General features: G+C 46.3%; 1 protein-coding gene across 5 annotated transcripts in view; it reads right to left on the bottom strand.

Moving 5' to 3' along the window:
- Positions 1-21,098, bottom strand: part of RGL3 (ral guanine nucleotide dissociation stimulator like 3) — a 54,145-nt gene extending 33,047 nt beyond the window's left edge. For 3 of the 5 annotated variants that reach the window (XM_083185218.1, XM_083185220.1, XM_083185222.1), the window contains exons 1-2: positions 9,581-9,702; positions 8,263-8,401 (exon numbers count right to left, since the gene is read on the bottom strand). In XM_083185218.1, coding sequence (XP_083041344.1) covers positions 8,263-8,382 — 120 coding nt within the window. In that variant the 5' untranslated portion in view covers positions 8,383-8,401; positions 9,581-9,702. Of the gene's footprint in view, positions 1-433; positions 1,650-8,262; positions 8,402-9,580; positions 9,703-20,972 lie in introns of those variants that run through there. The other 2 variants (XM_083185219.1, XM_083185221.1) reach the window with 2 other exon arrangements.
- Positions 21,099-22,299: the final 1,201 nt, after the last annotated feature.

Below are 22,299 nucleotides of genomic sequence, written 5' to 3'. Positions count from 1 at the left end.
ATTAATGCCAGGCCCTGGTCACATTAGATCGCAAGCTCTGCAGGAGAGAACTAATTCCCAATGGTATTTTGTTTTTGTGGCTTCCTCACAACCCTATAGATTGCTACAGTACATGATATATTCGCCTCCTGCATTTTAGAGTGTCAGCCCAGCAGGCCAAGTCTTATTTCCCTGTATGTTATGTGCATGCTACTTCTGCAATTCACCATCTCTCTGTATAATAATATCTGAGGCTCTGCGCTTTAAAGTGTAAGCTCTGTGGGTCAGGATCACCTTCCCTCTATACAATCATTGTAGAATCTCTACTTGGAAGGTTTCTATTTCTCTGTATGACCTCCCATGTTCATCATAGACACATGCACCCGTGTGTAGAGTGCTAGCTCTGCAGGGCAGACAGTGTATACGCATAAGAACGAGAGCAAATGAAGCGTACCATAGTGATTTCTTTTCCCAACGCACGAGAGGGCTTGGATCCGGGGGGCTGCTCCTCGTCGGACATTGGTGTTGTTTTGTATTGTCAGTGCCCCTGAGAGTTCCACGTCACAATGAGTGACCCAGGGGACAAGAGCACAGTGTCACCTGCTGCAGTGGAACCATCCTGACACAAATAGGAGGAAGAACAGGGGGGAAACAGGTGGAGAAGAGAGAGAGAAGAGACAGTGGTAGGGGGGCGAAAGACCACACAACCAGAATGACAGAGGGGGGACTATGAGGGCTCGGGAAGTGGATCCCACAGGATCCTCTCCGCTCTTGTTTGGAATATTCCTTGTGCTTGTACAGATGACAGGGAGATGTAACGCTTGTTATCCTCAGGTAATCCCAGAGTATTATCCCCTGATGATTATTCCCGCTTCCGAAATCTCTCCAGAATCCTGGACAACGTGATGCTGAGGATCAGTCTCCCTTTCCACACATACCGCCGGCAGATCCTGGAATCCTCCTGGAATTACACCATAAATCCAGAAAGAATCTGTAACAGCTTCCAGGTGATCCTTCTGAAATTCCCTGGATAACGCAGAGAGCCTCAATCACCATCCTGGATTACCGTCAGGGTCCTCGTATGCCACCTGACACATCCCTTGCCCCTTATCTGTCACCAATTGTCTCCTCGTCCCCACTGGGCACTGACTGTTCCTTATCACCTTGTGCCCGCCAAGTTCTCTGTAATCTTCTGGGTTCCACCTTTCGCAGCCAAACCCCAATTAATTGTTATATCCAGGTCTCACACGCATACATTGTGCCCCGGTGCCCTCTCTATGCCAGGGCAATTGCCCCCCCTTCCTTGGCTCTTGCTTCCTTGCCTGCTGCCCTTCACTGTCTCCTCTCCTCTGTGGACAGAGTGTTGTGGAAAGTTTCCTTCTTTTGAAATCCTCAGACTGATATCATCAAGGGATTAGATCCCAGCCCTCCAGAGAGGGAGCGAGGGGAGGAGATCGGGGATGGAGGGGGGGAGAGGTTAGGGAAGTAAGGAGGAGGGAGCGGAGCAGGAGAAGGAGGAAAAGGGGAAAGCAGAGGAGACTGTAGTGAGTGGGAGTGAGGGATCCTGCAGTGAGTGTAGGGGGATCCTGAGACAGTGGAAGGCAGGGGCAGGAGACTGGAGAGCTGGGCACAGAAGCCAGAAGGAGTTATGGAGGAGGGGAAGACAGGAGAATTGGGGAAGGAATGAGTGAAAGGAGGCGGGTGCTGTGCTGATATGACAAAGTTCACTACAAGGTTACCAAGTTCTTGTGGGAATAGGCAGCTCTGAGACAGCACAGTGTGACCGAGGGGGGTAAAGGAGGTTTATCAGGGGTACCAGGGCTGGCGGAACAGAACGGGGGGGTAGAGAAAGTTGGCAAATTTTGTCGAACAAAATATTTCTTTCCATTTGCAGCCCTGAGAGTGGCAATGATTAATGTTCCCTAGTTACAGTGCAAGGTCTACAGTGTTTGCATTCTCTGCAGATAGGGTGCCAAGGACTGGTGGGGCATGCTGGTACCTGCAGTGCACCAGATTTGCAAGTGGACTAAAGCTACAGTAGTTACAGTATTTGCATATATGTAAATAGTGTGATGCTAAATCTGTTCTCAGGCAGAACAGCAGGTGAGGGACATACAGCAGCAGGTGCGTGTGGGAATAAAGGCAGGCGGCGCGTGGCAATGCTCGCTGCTATGGAAACCCCCAATAGCAGCACAAGTCTTCCCCACAGTAATATAACATGGGGAGATCGTCTCTGTCTTTCTACAACATAGAGGATTCTACAGATCAAAGATGTCCTAATACTGTACACAAGGCCTTATCTTATGTGTTGCCAAAACACTGGGAAACTCACAGCAAATCCTGAGTCATACCCTAAACATATATACATACCACATACAGGGACAGGCAAGACTTACTGCAGCCAAAAGCAACTAGAAGATGCTACTGGAGTTAATAATACGGTACTTGTTTCCTAGCACGGCGCCACCGTTTTTAATTGTATGCAATCGGGTCGCAAATATTGGGTCAATCGCATCGCATGTAACCAAATCGCATGCGATGCGATCGACCCGACTGACCCGATTTTTTACATTGGAGCCAATGTTAAATGCCCCCCAGACCCCATTTCATTGTTAACGCCACGATGAACGCCAACCCGAAGCGTGGCGAGTTGCGGCGGTACGCGTCCTCCAACCTTTTGGTTTAATATAGTTGGTTTAATATAGTGTGGCGAGCGGAAATGGGTAGGCGCATTACTTCAGACGTATTATGCGTCCGCTCGCCACGCTTCGGGCTCGGTGGCTCGCTGCTCTCGCCACACTATATAAAATCAACTCCACGCCGACGTGGATATCAAAAAAAGCCTGAAATCGGGTCGGTCGGTTCCCATCGCATACCTTAAGTTAAGGTATGCGATGGGACCCGATGGGCGCCGTACTAGGAAATAAGTATCAATAATACCCCTTTCACACCAGAAAATGCAGGGACATTCCCGGGTTGGCCCCTTTCACACAGGCCTTGTCCCTGCATTTTCTGGTGTGAGTGGGGGGAGAGTAAACCCCCCCCCCTCATCCCCACCCCCACTTATGTGCAGTATAATAAAATATTGAAAAGACTGGCCGGACACTGATTGGCTGAATTCAGCCAATCAGCGTCCTGCCAGTCTTTTCAAAGCCAGTATCTCCACTGCCTGGACCCCGCTGGGTAAGTACCTTTCACACCGGTCTGTATACTGGGCTTGTCCTGGGACCAGCTAAGGGGGTCAGGGCCGTCAAAAAGGGGCGGCGCAGGGGCGGAGCCATGGGAGGGCTGACTTGTTTGGGGCGTCACAATTTAAGCCACTCACCCACCGTGCAATGCAGAATTTCAGGCATTATACTGCAGGGTTGCAGGACTAAAATTCCGCGTTTCGTGTCATTTGACTCACAGACCCCTGCCGAGGGGCAGTTTGCGGGAGACAGACGGCTTTGCTGGAGAGTTGCCCCCCTTTTTGGGGGGCCTGGAGGGGGGACCCAATTTCCTGGGACTCTCCCGGCCATTCTGCGAGGGTAGGCAACCCCAGGCAGGTTGTCAGTCCCTAGGCCACAACCCAAAATTCAGTGATTCGCAAATCCTTGAGGAGGGGCTAAATGATAAATTCATATTATTAAGCCCCCGCCACAACCTTGCGGGCCAGCAATTCACCACTCCTCACTAGGAAGTGGGCAGGATGTGGGGAGATTTGAACATTTTTCCAAGTATGCGGGTGACTGCCTGAAAAAACGCGAGTCTCCCAACATTTGCAGAGGTTTAGGCAAGTTTGTAAGACACTTAGGGGTACATGTATTAATTGTTGTTTGGGGAAAAAGTGTTATCATAAAATATAGCAGGCCGATATGCATGGCAATGTATAAGTGGTCAATAGCACGGACGTTCCGAAAGCTGCGGGTGTCGCCCTATCCCCTCAGCAGTGACAGATTCTGTGCCTGGCTGTGGTGGGTGCCGGCTTCAGGCTGCATGTGAGATCTCGCGCATGCGCACTGGAGCCAGCTGGGCAGGGAGACACAGCACGTCAGCACTGCACTGTAGGGGATGGTAGGAGGGAAGAGTGCTCACTCCCTTGTTTCGGCAGACAAGACGGTACTACGACCTGTTCCCCTATAATACATCTCCGGGGCTACCATAGCTCGCGATGTGAAGCGACGCGCCGACGCACGACGCAGTACTCTAATTTGGGGTTTTATGTGCTGAAACCTACAGTTTTACACCAAAACTCATGTCGACCTTTTCATGTGAGGAACATTTCTATGAGGAACATTTGGAGTCAAGGTAGACACTGTTGACCATTGGAAACAAACCCTGCCAGTCAGCTCAGAGCTCAGTAAAATGCCCCCACATCCCTGTCCCAGACTTTCCCTCATCCACCATGAGAGAATTGGGTGCTGATATCCCCCGGCTGGCCTGCATCCTCTCTGCTGAATAAGTACGTGCTTGTATGGCAATCATCCAGCCGTGTCTGCTGCCCAGACTGAGAAGTCTTCTGGCAGCCAACCAAAATTGCAAAGGGCAATAATAATCCCCTCAAAGCAGGGCACTGCAGACCAATAGAGCCTGGGTAGGATAAAGCCCATTGGGGTCAGCTAAGGCCTTCATCCTCTCCTAACCAGGCCCTCATAGGCCAGCACTGCCCTGCCTGTGATTGGCTGATTGGGAATACCCATCGGCACACTATTATATCCTCACTCTGGGCCAGATGTATCAAGTTTCAAAAAAGTGATAAACAACCAGCCAATCAGCTCCTACCTGTCATTTTTCAAACTCAGCCTGTAGCATGGAAGCAAGGAGCCGATTGGCTGCTAGTTTTTCTCTCTCCGTTGTATCACTTTTTGAAGCTTGATACATCTGGGTCTTCTACGCCCACTTGTAGAGTACCTCTACGCCCACTTGTATAGTAAAGTACGAAAAACCACTTAAAAATGTGAAAAAACTCATGTGGACCTTATTCAAGTCCACCATGTTCATGTCAACCTTCAGCCTGTGTCAACCTTATGTCAATGTCGACCTAGGGCAGTGATTCCCAAACTGTGTACCGTGGCTCCCTGGGGTGCCTCAAGACACTTGTAGGGGTGCCACAGGTTGGTGGTCCAGGACCAATTAAAATATACTTATGGTCAATGTAATAGATAAAATCAGTGGTGGTTGCTGCCAGTGACAATCATAAAACATGTGGACAAACTAAAGTGTATACTGTCCCTCACCACATAACTGACCCTAAGGGTGACATGTAAACACAAGCTACTTCATTTTTATATATTTTTGGAACATTTTTTTGGCCTACGGGTGCCGTGAAAAAAATTCTGATACTATGGGTGACATTTAGGGCCTTATTCTGCTCGGTGCGTACTTTCCCGAATTCTTTCTGATGGCGTTTTTTAGCCGTCTGCGCATGCGTGGAGAACGCTACGCGCATGTGCCACGCATGGTCTCCGTACTTGTTCTCACTAATCCCGTACAGAAATGTGCACCGCAATCACTCGGCCAATATGGGTGTGTTATGGGCGTCATGCGGAATGACACAGGGGCGTAGTTTCAAAGTGGGCTAAACTGGGCGGAAACATGGGCGGACACGGGGGAGTACACATATTTGGGTAGGCGTGCATTCGGACAGCACGCCGAATGCACGCGAACAAAAAGGGTAGAAATGTGCGGTGTCCAAAAGGCTAGTATTGCTTTGCGGACACCACTCGGTCATGCACTAGGCAATCGGAACGCCTAATCAGGGCGGACGCACCTCAACCAATGTCACCTGAACCCAATACAATCACATACTTTACCCATTACTTGTTAATTACACGCTTCTCACTGCTACAATTGGAAGCATTGCTGCTTAAAGGGAACTTTACATGCTGCCCTTGTCACACACTTTTACACTGCTACAATTGGAAGCATTGCTGCTTAAAGGGAAATTTACATGCTGCCCTTGTCACACACTTTTACACTGCAAATAATGCACACAACTTAATATTAATAAGGAACATCCCTGCAGCTGAGCATTGAATGGGTCGGCAAACTGTATGAAACAGTGTATTGTACCTTTCTAGCCGCTGAGTCATGACATCGCAAAAAACTCATTTATAGTATAATCTTTTTAACTAAAGTGTAGACTGTGGATTTATTATAAGCACAGACGTCTATAGAACAGTGCTTGGAATGGCTGTTTGGTTCTATCTGAATCACCGTGTCTTTTATACCCCGGCATGGATTGTGCGTAAATACTCCGCATCGGGGCGTACGGACAGCTTTCCGTACGTTCTCACGCGGTAAGACCGTGTTTGTGCGGGAAGACCGTGCAAGAATCTGTACGTTTCCCCCGCACACGCATGGTTTATATGTCGTCCGTACACACGCCCTGTTCTTAAAGAGTGAGTCCGTCCGAATGCGGAGGACACGTGGGCGTTTCTACGGACGATGCCCGCACGCTGCCGCACAGCGATGCGTGCGGCCCGCACCGAAAGAATTCTGGAATATCCGCACCGAGCAGAATAAGGCCCTTAATGAGATGCGAAAATGTGATTTTTGCGATTTTGTTGCCAAAAACGTCCGAAATCGCACTTTTCCCCGAATTTGCATATTTGACGAGATGCTAAAAATGGCAAAAAGACGCAGAATTTGCTGCGAAATCGCACATTCTGAAAGTGCGATTTTCAATCGCGCCGGAACTCGCATCCAGGTGTTTTCCCATAGAAAAGTATACAATTCGCATATTTAATGAGATGCGAAATTGGGAAAATGTGTCTGAAATTCGCCACATATGTAGACCAGGTTCTGACAGGCGAATTGGCCAGAACCCTGCACAGATCATTGAGATCTGTGCATGGTCCTGTCTTGAAAAATGTGTAAAAGTTTATTTTATTTTTTTGGTTTTAACATAAATTCGCACATTTCCTCAAATTCGCACATTTTCATGACTAAAATTAGCACATTATCGCACTTTTTTATCCAGAATACGCACCTCATTAAATATGCGAATTCGCAGCAAAAAATACGATTTTAAAAAGTGCGATAATGGGCGAATTTGAAAATGACTAAAAATCGCATTCTATTAAATGTCACCCTATGCTTTTCAACCACTGTGCCGTGGCACACTAGCGTGCCTTGAGCTATTCTCAAGTGTGCCCCCAGATCTAGAGATGCCCAAACCAGTTTACAGCCACCACCAGTTCAACTGTTATTTACTGGTCTCCTCTTTTCACATAAACGGCCAATGTATTTTATTTTTGTTCCCTGTGGGGACCAGTGTGATTGCTTATTTATATGGAGGCCAATAGATTTGTTTTTTTTTTCCTGTGCGGGCCAATGTGTTTTGCCCTGTGGGGATCTCATGGTGTGCCTTGGCAATTTTAAAACCTTATTTACTGTGCCGCAAGGTAAAAAAGGTTGAAAATCACTGTTCTAGGCCCTAGAGTCTAGGGTGCCGTGAGCAAAAAAGTTTGTGAACCACTGACCTAGGGTATGTTGACCATTTTTAGGTGCTGACCTAGTCATTGTCAACCATTAGTGGTCGACCTAGATATTGTTGACGCAGGGACCGCATACCTTATATTACTCGTCATATGACATTTATTGGAGCTTAATACGTATATTTATGCATTTAACAAGCAAACCAAATGCAAGTGCACAGAGTGTTATATGCCCGCTATAAAACTGGGCATATGTTACGGATGCCAACCTGCAAAGACATTACTATAGCTGCAGCATTACATGAAGCCACAATCGCGGCTTTCTCCGCACATTGTACACACCCCCAGGCGGGACATCCCCCAGGCGGGGACAGATGAGGATCAGCACTACAAACTCCAGAATGGCAGAGTTTGCTGCATAGAGTCCGGTTCTGCGTTCTGGGCTCCATTCTGTTCCGGTTGTTACTATATCCCTGTCTTGCATGCACCTTGGCCCTTAATTCTGGTTCACTCGCAAAGGCAAATTCCTTCTCAAATGGACAAAACCATGTGCACTGCAGGTGGGGTAGATGTTCCTTGTGCAGAGAGAGTTAGATTTGGGTGGGGTTTTACTTCAAAGTGAGATCTATATTGCAGTGTAAAAATAAAGCAGTCAGTATTTTCCCTGCAGAAAAACAAAAGTCACCCAAATTGAAATCTCTCTGCACGTTACATCTGCCCCCTGGCAGTGCACATGTTATTTTTTTCCATTTGAGAAGGAAGTTGCCTTTGCAAGTGAACCAGAATAAGGGCCCTACACTGTGTGTATTATTCTGGTTACTACAATGCAGAGTAGATTGTCATCAGGAGGGAACGAGAATCTCACCTTGTGTCTGGAATCATCGTCTCCTTCACTTGTGAGGCAGCGATACGCTTGTAAGACAATCCCCCAACTCATATCAAGATCCACGGAGAGACTGCTGCGTGACCCGGGATCCCCAAACATAGCAGCCCTCTGCCTGGACCTGTGGGCGTCCATGTACAAAGAGTCAGGATGTGGCTTGTTATATCTGGTAAGAGGCCCATTCATACTATACTATAGGTTGCACAACAACTTTCCACCCTCAGACGACTTTGATGTGTTTGTTAGTACAGGCTGTAGTGCACTGTAATTGTTACTACAGACATTGCTTTTTATTTGCGGCTTCCATCTGGGTTTGTTACTCTAGTTTGTATTTCAGTGATCTGTTTCGTTATCTCCATCCCCCAGTATATTTTTATGTGCAGGTCTGGAGCTACTGTCCCATCAGCCCCAATGTTAATTTAGACCGTGCTGTATAAATCAATCTGGCGCTACATTAGTAGGTTTGATGGTCCACCTGGTGGAGAGAGGCAATGGCTGACCACTTTAATACATGCTTACCGACTTTATATTATCCATATTTACCTACTCTCCCAGAAGTTGCAGGAGACTTCCAATTGTTCGGATTATCCCCTGCATTCCTGGAAGAGTAGGTGCTCCACACACGTTCCACCCATGTCCTACTGAAGCGGGCAGAATGAGGAGACAACTCCTGGAATAATTTTCCGATACCTGCTGCAATCCCTCCTGTCCCGCTTGCAGCCTCATCCCCCATAGGTTTCTACGGGAGATGCATTGCTGCCCACTTTACTAATATGTTGGCCCCCGCAGCTACCGCAATCTCAGATCGGCGGTAGCCAATGGGCTACTCCCTGCCGCACCATCCGCCTCACAGAAGTGTCTGCTGTGTATGGCGGTCAACACTGACCACCCACCCCCGGGAGCCATCAGAGCACATCGCAGGTATAGGGATTTGGGTGGTAAAATCCCGCCCAGATCACATTGAATATGCAAATCCATAGTAAACCGGTCCCTGTGGGTCTTAAAACCATGTCCCAGGAAACAAAACATTGGATGCCACGGATAACACAAGGAGACAATACTGGTAACATCTGCACACACCGTTATACACCCTCAGCCTCCTCACATTCTCTCACTTCCCAGCATCAGAACTACGATGAACACAGGAGTAAAGTTTAACATGAAGTTAATAGAAAACAGTTCGAGACTCATCCCTGCAGAGTCCATACCCCCCAACCCCTCCCGCCACCTCCTACACCCCACTGAGCAGCAGCTGTGTCAGCCGGTGTGCAGACGGGAAATGTAGATGATTCCCCATTACCTTTGATCCCTGAATCTTCTTGCCTCACTTCTCTCTCCTTTCCTCCCACTATCCCACTGAACTTGGATCTCTCCTCTAACATCCTGCACCCCCACCCCTGTTAGATTTTTGCAGACTCAGAGGAGGGTGGTGGAGTAGGAGAGGATTGTCACTTCCTCTGACCCCTCTGATGGCTTCCCAGACCAAAAAAACAATGACTTCAATAGCAGAAAGTGTATTAACTAGGAAAAGATCGAAAACAAAACCACAAAACCTTTGGAATTGAAAATATACGCTCAGGAGCTGGGTTACTGTAATAGGATGTTACAGGGGTAATAAGACGCTCAGGAGCTGGGTTACTGTAATAAGATGTTACAGGGGTAATAAGACGCTCAGGAGCTGGGTTACTGTAATAGGATGTTACAGGGGTAATAAGACGCTCAGGAGCTGGGTTACTGTAATAGGATGTTACAGGGGTAATAAGACGCTCAGGAGCTGGGTTACTGTAATAAGATGTTACAGGGGTAATAAGACGCTCAGGAGCTGGGTTACTGTAATAGGATGTTACAGGGGTAATAAGACGCTCAGGAGCTGGGTTACTGTAATAGGATGTTACAGGGGTAATAAGACGCTCAGGAGCCGGGTTACTGCAATAAGATGTTACAGGGGTAATAATACGCTCAGGAGCTGGGTTACTGTAATAAGATGTTACAGGGGTAATGAGACGCTCAGGAGCCGGGTTACTGTAATAAGATGTTACAGGGGTAATAAGACGCTCAGGAGCTGGGTTACTGTAATAAGATGTCACAGGGGTAATAAGACGCTCAGGAGCTGGGTTACTGTAATAAGATGTTACTGGGGTAATAAGACGCTCAGGAGCCGGGTTACTGTAATAAGATGTTACAGGGGTAATGAGACGCTCAGGAGCCGGGTTACTGTAATAAGATGTTACAGGGGTAATAAGACGCTCAGGAGCTGGGTTACTGTAATAAGATGTCACAGGGGTAATAAGACGCTCAGGAGCTGGGTTACTGTAATAAGATGTTACTGGGTAATAAGACGCTCAGGAGCTGGGTTACTGTAATAAGATGTCACAGGGGTAATAAGACACTCAGGAGCTGGGTTACTGTAATAAGATGTCACAGGGGTAATAAGACACTCAGGAGCTGGGTTACTGTAATAAGATGTTACTGGGTAATAAGACGCTCAGGAGCTGGGTTACTGTAATACGATGTTACAGGGGTAATAAGACGCTCAGGAGCTGAGTTACTGTAATAAGATGTTACAGGGGTAATAAGACTCTCAGGAGCTGGGTTACTGTAATAAGATGTTACAGGGGTAATAAGACGCTCAGGAGCTGGGTTACTGTAATACGATGTTACAGGGGTAATAAGACGCTCAGGAGCTGGGTTACTGTAATAAGATGTTACAGGGGTAATAAGACGCTCAGGAGCTGGGTTACTGTAATACGATGTTACAGGGGTAATAAGATGCTCAGGAGCCGGGTGACTGTAATAAGATGTTACAGGGGTAATAAGACGCTCAGGAGCTGGGTTACTGTAATATGATGTTACTGGGGTAATAAGACGCTCATTAGCCGGGTTACTGTAATAAGATGTTACAGGGGTAATAAGACGCTCAGGAGCTGGGTTACTGTAATAAGATGTTACAGGGGTAATAAGACGCTCAGGAGCTGGGTAACTGTAATATGATGTTACAGGGGTAATAAGACGCTCAGGAGCTGGGTTACTGTAATACGATGTTACTGGGTAATAAGACGCTCAGGAGCTGGGTTTCTGTAATACGATGTTACAGGGGTAATAAGACGCTCAGGAGCTGGGTTACTGTAATACGATGTTACAGGGTAATAAGACGCTCAGGAGCTGGGTTACTGTAATAGGATGTTACAGGGGTAATAAGACGCTCAGGAGCCGGGTTACTGTAATAAGATGTTACAGAGGTAATAAGATGCTCAGGAGCCGGGTTACTGTAATAGGATGTTACAGGGGTAATAAGACGCTCAGGAGCCGGGTTACTGTAATAAGATGTTACAGGGGTAATAAGATGCTCAGGAGCTGGGTTACTGTAATAAGATGTTACAGGGGTAATAAGACGCTCAGGAGCTGGGTTACTGTAATAAGATGTTACAGGGGTAATAAGACGCTCAGGAGCCGGGTTACTGTAATAGGATGTTACAGGTGTAATAAGACGCTCAGGAGCTGGGTTACTGTAATACGATGTTACAGGGGTAATAAGACGCTCAGGAGCTGGGTTACTGTAATCTGATGTTACAGGGGTAATAAGACACTCAGGAGCTGGGTTACTGTAATAAGATGTTACAGGGGTAATAAGACGCTCAGGAGCTGGGTTACTGTAATATGATGTAATAGGGGTAATAAGATGCTCAGGAGCCGGGTTACTGTAATAAGATGTTATAGGGGTAATAAGACGCTCAGGAGCTGGGTTACTGTAATAAGATGTTACAAGGGTAATAAGATGCTCGGGAGCCGGGTTACTGTAATAAGATGTTACAGGGGTAATAAGATGCTCAGGAGCTGGATTACTGTAATACGATGTTACAGGGGTATTAAGATGCTCAGGAGCCGGGTTACTGTAATAAGATGTTACAGGGGTAATAAGACGTTTAGGAGCCGGGTTACTGTAATAGGATGTTACAGGGGTAATAAGAAGCTCAGGAGCCGGGTTACTGTAATAAGGTGTTACAGGGGTAATAAGAAGCTCAGGAGCTGGGTTACTGTAATAGGATGTTACAGGGGTAATAAGACGCTCAGGAGCTGGGTTACTGTAATAGGATGTTACAGGGGTAATAAGACGCTCAGGAGCTGGGTTACTGTAATAGGATGTTACAGGGGTAATAAGACGCTCAGGAGCTGGGTTACTGTAATAAGATGTTACAGGGGTAATAAGACGCTCAGGAGCTGGGTTACTGTAATAAGATGTTACAGGGGTAATAAGATGCTCAGGAGCTGGGTTACTGTAATAAGATGTTACAGGGGTAATAAGACGCTCAGGAGCTGGGTTACTGTAATAAGATGTTACAGGGGTAATAAGACGCTCAGGAGCTGGGTTACTATAATAAGATGTTACAGGGGTAATAAGACGCTCAGGTGCTGGGTTACTGTAATAAGATGTTACAGGGGTAATAAGACGCTCAGGAGCTGGGTTACTGTAATAAGATGTTACAGGGGTAATAAGATGCTCAGGAGCTGGGTTACTGTAATACGATGTTACAGGGGTAATAAGACGCTCAGGAGCTGGGTTACTGTAATACGATGTTACAGGGTAATAAGACGCTCAGGAGCTGGGTTACTGTAATAGGATGTTACAGGGGTAATAAGACGCTCAGGAGCCGGGTTACTGTAATAAGATGTTACAGGGGTAATAAGACGCTCAGGAGCCGGGTTACTGTAATAGGATGTTACAGGGGTAATAAGACGCTCAGGAGCCGGGTTACTGTAATAAGATGTTACAGGGGTAATAAGATGCTCAGGAGCTGGTTACTGTAATAAGATGTTACAGGGGTAATAAGACGCTCAGGAGCTGGGTTACTGTAATAAGATGTTACAGGGGTAATAAGACGCTCAGGAGCCGGGTTACTGTAATAGGATGTTACAGGTGTAATAAGACGCTCAGGAGCTGGGTTACTGTAATACGATGTTACAGGGGTAATAAGACGCTCAGGAGCTGGGTTACTGTAATCTGATGTTACAGGGGTAATAAGACACTCAGGAGCTGGGTTACTGTAATAAGATGTTACAGGGGTAATAAGACGCTCAGGAGCTGGGTTACTGTAATATGATGTAATAGGGGTAATAAGATGCTCAGGAGCCGGGTTACTGTAATAAGATGTTATAGGGGTAATAAGACGCTCAGGAGCTGGGTTACTGTAATAAGATGTTACAAGGGTAATAAGATGCTCGGGAGCCGGGTTACTGTAATAAGATGTTACAGGGGTAATAAGATGCTCAGGAGCTGGATTACTGTAATACGATGTTACAGGGGTATTAAGATGCTCAGGAGCCGGGTTACTGTAATAAGATGTTACAGGGGTAATAAGACGTTTAGGAGCCGGGTTACTGTAATAGGATGTTACAGGGGTAATAAGAAGCTCAGGAGCCGGGTTACTGTAATAAGGTGTTACAGGGGTAATAAGAAGCTCAGGAGCTGGGTTACTGTAATAGGATGTTACAGGGGTAATAAGACGCTCAGGAGCTAGGTTACTGTAATAGGATGTTACAGGGGTAATAAGACGCTCAGGAGCTGGGTTACTGTAATAGGATGTTACAGGGGTAATAAGACGCTCAGGAGCTGGGTTACTGTAATAAGATGTTACAGGGGTAATAAGACGCTCAGGAGCTGGGTTACTGTAATAAGATGTTACAGGGGTAATAAGATGCTCAGGAGCTGGGTTACTGTAATAAGATGTTACAGGGGTAATAAGACGCTCAGGAGCTGGGTTACTGTAATAAGATGTTACAGGGGTAATAAGACGCTCAGGAGCTGGGTTACTGTAATAAGATGTTACAGGGGTAATAAGACGCTCAGGTGCTGGGTTACTGTAATAAGATGTTACAGGGGTAATAAGACGCTCAGGAGCTGGGTTACTGTAATAAGATGTTACAGGGGTAATAAGACGCTCAGGAGCTGGGTTACTGTAATAAGATGTTACAGGGGTAATAAGACGCTCAGGAGCCGGGTTACTGTAATAGGATGTTACAGAGGTAATAAGACGCTCAGGAGCTGGGTTACTGTAATAAGACGTTACAGGGTAATAAGACGCTCAGGAGCTGGGTTACTGTAATAAGATGTTACAGGGGTAATAAGACGCTCAGGAGCTGGGTTACTGTAATAAGATGTTACAGGGGTAATAAGACGCTCAGGAGCTGGTTACTGTAATAAGATGTTACAGGGGTAATAAGACGCTCAGGAGCTGGTTACTGTAATAAGATGTTACAGGGGTAATAAGACGCTCAGGAGCTGGGTTACTGTAATAAGATGTTACAGGGGTAATAAGACGCTCAGGAGCTGGGTTACTGTAATAGGATGTTACAGAGGTAATAAGACGCTCAGGAGCTGGGTTACTGTAATAAGGCGTTACAGGGGTAATAAGACGCTCAGGAGCCGGGTTACTGTAATAGGATGTTACAGGGGTAATAAGACGCTCAGGAGCTGGGTTACTGTAATAAGATGTTACAGGGGTAATAAGACGCTCAGGAGCTGGGTTACTGTAATAGGATGTTACAGAGGTAATAAGACGCTCAGGAGCTGGGTTACTGTAATAAGGCGTTACAGGGGTAATAAGACGCTCAGGAGCCGGGTTACTGTAATACGATGTTACAGGGGTAATAAGACGCTCAGGAGCCGGGTTACTGTAATAGGATGTTACAGGGGTAATAAGACGCTCAGGAGCCGGGTTACTGTAATAGGATGTTACAGGGGTAATAAGACGCTCAGGAGCTGGGTTACTGTAATAGGATGTTACAGGGGTAATAAGACGCTCAGGAGCCGGGTTACTGTAATATGATGTTACAGGGGTAATAAGACGCTCAGGAGCTGGGTTACTGTAATACGATGTTACAGGGGTAATAAGACGCTCAGGAGCTGGGTTACTGTAATCTGATGTTACAGGGGTAATAAGACGCTCAGGAGCTGGGTTACTGTAATAAGATGTTACAGGGGTAATAAGACGCTCAGGAGCTGGGTTACTGTAATAAGATGTTACAGGGGTAATAAGATGCTCAGGAGCTGGATTACTGTAATAAGATGTTACAGGGGTATTAAGATGCTCAGGAGCCGGGTTACTGTAATAAGATGTTACAGGGGTAATAAGACGTTTAGGAGCCGGGTTACTGTAATAGGATGTTACAGGGGTAATAAGAAGCTCAGGAGCCGGGTTACTGTAATAAGGTGTTACAGGGGTAATAAGAAGCTCAGGAGCTGGGTTACTGTAATAGGATGTTACAGGGGTAATAAGACGCTCAGGAGCTGGGTTACTGTAATAGGATGTTACAGGGGTAATAAGACGCTCAGGAGCTGGGTTACTGTAATAGGATGTTACAGGGGTAATAAGACGCTCAGGAGCTGGGTTACTGTAATAAGATGTTACAGGGGTAATAAGACGCTCAGGAGCTGGGTTACTGTAATAAGATGTTACAGGGGTAATAAGATGCTCAGGAGCTGGGTTACTGTAATAAGATGTTACAGGGGTAATAAGACGCTCAGGAGCTGGGTTACTGTAATAAGATGTTACAGGGGTAATAAGACGCTCAGGAGCTGGGTTACTATAATAAGATGTTACAGGGGTAATAAGACGCTCAGGTGCTGGGTTACTGTAATAAGATGTTACAGGGGTAATAAGACGCTCAGGAGCTGGGTTACTGTAATAAGATGTTACAGGGGTAATAAGATGCTCAGGAGCTGGGTTACTGTAATAAGATGTTACAGGGGTAATAAGACGCTCAGGAGCCGGGTTACTGTAATAGGATGTTACAGAGGTAATAAGACGCTCAGGAGCTGGGTTACTGTAATAAGACGTTACAGGGTAATAAGACGCTCAGGAGCTGGGTTACTGTAATAAGATGTTACAGGGGTAATAAGACGCTCAGGAGCTGGGTTACTGTAATAAGATGTTACAGGGGTAATAAGACGCTCAGGAGCTGGTTACTGTAATAAGATGTTACAGGGGTAATAAGACGCTCAGGAGCTGGTTACTGTAATAAGATGTTACAGGGGTAATAAGACGCTCAGGAGCTGGGTTACTGTAATAAGATGTTACAGGGGTAATAAGACGCTCAGGAGCTGGGTTACTGTAATAGGATGTTACAGAGGTAATAAGACGCTCAGGAGCTGGGTTACTGTAATAAGGCGTTACAGGGGTAATAAGACGCTCAGGAGCCGGGTTACTGTAATAGGATGTTACAGGGGTAATAAGACGCTCAGGAGCTGGGTTACTGTAATAAGATGTTACAGGGGTAATAAGACGCTCAGGAGCCGGGTTACTGTAATAAGATGTTACAGGGGTAATAAGATGCTCAGGAGCCGGGTTACTGTAATAGGATGTTACAGGGGTAATAAGACGCTCAGGAGCCGGGTTACTGTAATAGGATGTTACAGAGGTAATAAGACGCTCAGGAGCTGGGTTACTGTAATAAGACGTTACAGGGTAATAAGACGCTCAGGAGCTGGGTTACTGTAATAAGATGTTACAGGGGTAATAAGACGCTCAGGAGCTGGGTTACTGTAATAAGATGTTACAGGGGTAATAAGACGCTCAGGAGCTGGTTACTGTAATAAGATGTTACAGGGGTAATAAGACGCTCAGGAGCTGGTTACTGTAATAAGATGTTACAGGGGTAATAAGACGCTCAGGAGCTGGGTTACTGTAATAAGATGTTACAGGGGTAATAAGACGCTCAGGAGCTGGGTTACTGTAATAGGATGTTACAGAGGTAATAAGACGCTCAGGAGCTGGGTTACTGTAATAAGGCGTTACAGGGGTAATAAGACGCTCAGGAGCCGGGTTACTGTAATAGGATGTTACAGGGGTAATAAGACGCTCAGGAGCTGGGTTACTGTAATAAGATGTTACAGGGGTAATAAGACGCTCAGGAGCCGGGTTACTGTAATAAGATGTTACAGGGGTAATAAGATGCTCAGGAGCCGGGTTACTGTAATAGGATGTTACAGGGGTAATAAGACGCTCAGGAGCTGGGTTACTGTAATAGGATGTTACAGAGGTAATAAGACGCTCAGGAGCTGGGTTACTGTAATAAGGCGTTACAGGGGTAATAAGACGCTCAGGAGCCGGGTTACTGTAATAGGATGTTACAGGGGTAATAAGACGCTCAGGAGCTGGGTTACTGTAATAAGATGTTACAGGGGTAATAAGACGCTCAGGAGCCGGGTTACTGTAATAGGATGTTACAGGGGTAATAAGACGCTCAGGAGCCGGGTTACTGTAATAGGATGTTACAGGGGTAATAAGACGCTCAGGAGCCGGGTTACTGTAATAGGATGTTACAGGGGTAAAAGACGCTCAGGAGCCGGGTTACTGTAATATGATGTTACAGGGGTAATAGGACGCTCAGGAGCCGGGTTACTGTAATAAGATTTTACAGGGGTAATAAGACGCTCAGGAGCCGGGTTACTGTAATAAGATGTTACAGGTGTAATAAGATGCTCAGGAGCTGGGTTACTGTAATAAGATGTTACAGGTGTAATAAGATGCTCAGGAGCTGGGTTACTGTAATAAGATGTTACAGGGGTAATAAGACACTCAGGAGCTGGGTTACTGTAATATGATGTTACAGGGGTAATAAGATGCTCAGGAGCTGGGTTACTGTAATAGGATGTTACAGGGGTAATAAGACGCTCAGGAGCTGGGTTACTATAATAAGATGTTACAGGTGTAATAAGATGCTCAGGAGCTGGGTTACTGTAATAAGATGTTACAGGGGTAATAAGACGCTCAGGAGCTGGGTTACTGTAATATGATGTTACAGGGGTAATAAGACGCTCAGGAGCTGGGTTACTGTAATAGGATGTTACAGGGGTAATAAGACGCTCAGGAGCCGGGTTACTGTAATAGGATGTTACAGGGGTAATAAGACGCTCAGGAGCCGGGTTACTGTAATAGGATGTTACAGGGGTAATAAGACGCTCAGGAGCCGGGTTACTGTAATAGGATGTTACAGGGGTAATAAGACGCTCAGGAGCCGGGTTACTGTAATAGGATGTTACAGGGGTAATAAGACGCTCAGGAGCCGGGTTACTGTAATATGATGTTACAGGGGTAATAAGACGCTCAGGAGCCGGGTTACTGTAATAGGATGTTACAGGGGTAATAAGACGCTCAGGAGCCGGGTTACAGTAATAAGATGTTACAGGGGTAATAAGACGCTCAGGAGCTGGGTTACTGTAATAAGATGTTACAGGGGTAATAAGACGCTCAGGAGCTGGGTTACTGTAATAAGATGTTACAGGGGTAATAAGACGCTCGGGAGCTGGGTACTGTAATAAGATGTTACAGGGGTAATAAGACACTCAGGAGCCGGGTTACTGTAATAGGATGTTACAGGGGTAATAAGACGCTCAGGAGCTGGGTTACTGTAATAAGATGTTACAGGGTAATAAGACGCTCAGGAGCCGGGTTACTGTAATATGATGTTACAGGGGTGTAATAAGACGCTCAGGAGCCGGGTTACTGTAATAGGATGTTACAGGGGTAATAAGACGCTCAGGAGCCGGGTTACTGTAATAGGATATTACAGGGGTAATAAGACGCTCAGGAGCCGGGTTACTGTAATATGATGTTACAGGGGTAATAAGACGCTCAGGAGCTGGGTTACTGTAATAGGATGTTACAGGGGTAATAAGACGCTCAGGAGCTGGGTTACAGTAATAAGATGTTACAGGGGTAATAAGACGCTCAGGATCTGGGTTACTGTAATAAGATGTTACAGGGGTAATAAGATGCTCGGGAGCTGGGTTACTGTAATAAGATGTTACAGGGGTAATAAGACGCTCAGGAGCCGGGTTACTGTAATAAGATGTTACTGGGGTAATAAGACGCTCAGGAGCTGGGTTACTGTAATAGGATATTACAGGGGTAATAAGACGCTCAGGAGCCGGGTTACTGTAATATGATGTTACAGGGGTAATAAGACGCTCAGGAGCCGGGTTACTGTAATAGGATGTTACAGGGGTAATAAGACGCTCAGGAGCCGGGTTACAGTAATAGGATGTTACAGGGGTAATAAGACGCTCAGGAGCCGGGTTACTGTAATAGGATGTTACAGGGGTAATAAGACGCTCAGGAGCCGGGTTACTGTAATAGGATGTTACAGGGGTAATAAGACGCTCAGGAGCCGGGTTACTGTAATAGGATATTACAGGGGTAATAAGACGCTCAGGAGCCGGGTTACTGTAATATGATGTTACAGGGGTAATAAGACGCTCAGGAGCCGGGTTACTGTAATAGGATGTTACAGGGGTAATAAGACGCTCAGGAGCCGGGTTACAGTAATAAGATGTTACAGGGGTAATAAGACGCTCAGGAGCCGGGTTACTGTAATAAGATGTTACAGGGGTAATAAGACGCTCGGGAGCCGGGTTACTGTAATAAGATGTTACAGGGGTAATAAGACGCTCGGGAGCTGGGTACTGTAATAAGATGTTACAGGGGTAATAAGACGCTCAGGAGCTGGGTTACTGTAATACGATGTTACAGGGGTAATAAGACGCTCAGGAGCTGGGTTACTGTAATAAGATGTTACAGGGGTAATGAGACGCTCAGGAGCTGGGTTACTGTAATAAGATGTTACAGGGGTAATAAGACGCTCAGGAGCTGGGTTACTGTAATAAGATGTTACAGGGGTAATAAGACGCTCAGGAGCCGGGTTACTGTAATAGGATGTTACAGGGGTAATAAGACGCTCAGGAGCTGGGTTACTGTAATAGGATGTTACAGGGGTAATAAGACGCTCAGGAGCTGGGTTACTGTAATAAGATGTTACAGGGGTAATAAGACGCTCAGGAGCCGGGTTACTGTAATACGGTGTTACAGGGGTAATGAGACGCTCAGGAGCCGGGTTACTGTAATAAGATGTTACAGGGGTAATGAGACGCTCAGGAGCCGGGTTACTGTAATAAGATGTTACAGGGGTAATAAGACGCTCAGGAGCTGGGTTACTGTAATAAGATGTTACAGGGGTAATAAGACGCTCAGGAGCCGGGTTACTGTAATAAGATGTTACAGGGGTAATGAGACGCTCAGGAGCTGGGTTACTGTAATAAGATGTTACAGGGGTAGTAAGACGCTCAGGAGCCGGGTTACTGTAATAAGATGTTACAGGGGTAATGAGACGCTCAGGAGCCGGGTTACTGTAATAAGATGTTACAGGGGTAATGAGACGCTCAGGAGCTGGGTTACTGTAATAAGATGTTACAGGGGTAGTAAGACGCTCAGGAGCCGGGTTACTGTAATAAGATGTTACAGGGGTAATAAGACGCTCAGGAGCCGGGTTACTGTAATAGGATGTTACAGGGGTAATAAGACACTCAGGAGCCGGGTTACTGTAATAGGATGTTACAGGGGTAATAAGACGCTCAGGAGCCGGGTTACTGTAATAAGATGTTACAGGGGTAATGAGACGCTCAGGAGCTGGGTTACTGTAATAAGATGTTACAGGGGTAATAAGACGCTCAGGAGCCGGGTTACTGTAATAAGATGTTACAGGGGTAATAAGACGCTCAGGAGCCGGGTTACTGTAATAAGATGTTACAGGGTAATACGACGCTCAGGAGCTGGGTTACTGTAATAAGATGTTACAGGGGTAATAAGACGCTCAGGTGCTGGGTTACTGTAATAAAGGGGATTTTTGTAAGAACTTACCGTTACAACCCCTTTCTCTGAGTCCATCCTGGTGACATGGCTAACAATGGGATTTAGGAGGGTCCGCAGGAGCCAAGGCACCTATGCCGAAAGTCTTTGGGGGCAGGCTCCTCCCTTCTGCATCCCATAATGCTTCAGTTCAACTTCAATAGCACACTAGAATAAAAAACTCAGTACAATGCCTGAACATCTTATATGCAAACTTATAGAACCATAACATGACAACACATGAACGGTATAACTTACTGAGCGTAAGGGAAGGATCGCCGTGTCACCAAGATATTGATCGGGAGACTGGATTCTTTACTGGACCAGAGACCCTGTAACCGTAGGTGAAGAACTACCGCCCCCCAACCCCTGAGACTGGCACCGGTCGTAATGAACAGCCAATCCCAGGAGCAAAGGGAACGTCCCAGCTGCAAAGTCTCTACATCTGTCCACCAGTTCATGGATTCTCTCAACTCCTGAGACAGAACCAACTTTTCCTGTTTATAGTCTTTGCATTCCCCGACCAACACGACAGGATGTTCCACTGAAAAATCCTCGAGTGGAATCTGGCAAACTGAAGAGCCTCGAAAGTTGCCACCATTTTCCCATGCAACCGTACTCCCTGCCACACCGTTGGTGCAGGTGTTTGTAAAATTGTCAACCCCATCTGACGAATCTCCGCCGCCTTGGGTTCTGGCAGAAACACCCTTTGAAGGTGTGTGTCCAAAATCACCCCTAGAAATTGCAGTCTCTGCTTGGTGCCTAACTACTACCTCATGGCAGTTTGTATCCGAGTATACAGGTATTGAGACTTCTGATGGTTGGGGGTCTGGTGGTCAGACAAATAAGCAGGTAAAACGTCCAATGTTCTCCCAGTCTGGAACCAAAGTTTGCAGCAACACCTACGCGTTTTACTGGTCTCACACCAGCTTTGTCAAAGCTGGCGTGAGACCAGTGAAACGCGTAGGTGTTGCTGCAAACTTTTTCTGACCACCAGACCCCCAACCATCGGAAGTCCTCGGCTCAATTCCTGTATACTCGGATACAAACTGCCATGAGGTAGTAGTTAGGCTCCAACATCAAGCCACTCCCTCAACTGGCACACAGGACCAACATCGCCGTTGATTTGGACTCCATTGGATCAGGGACATTCACTCTGTGGACAGTGCAGGTTCAAACCTCACCCCAATTGGGGATCTTCCCAACACGTGAGATCTGGTCACCAATTATCATGTTTACACCGATTTAATTGTTACATGAACTGATCATTTTATTATTATTATTTTTGTTTTATTCGCATTTTTTGCTGTTCATTAACATTTTTACATGTATAATTTTT

This window comes from Crinia signifera, chromosome 4 (genome assembly GCF_055691185.1).
Source record: "Crinia signifera chromosome 4, ASM5569118v1, whole genome shotgun sequence".
Lineage (NCBI taxonomy): Eukaryota > Metazoa > Chordata > Amphibia > Anura > Myobatrachidae > Crinia > Crinia signifera.
Note: the sequence above shows the minus strand (reverse complement) of the source record. Positions and strands in the feature narration are given on the sequence as shown.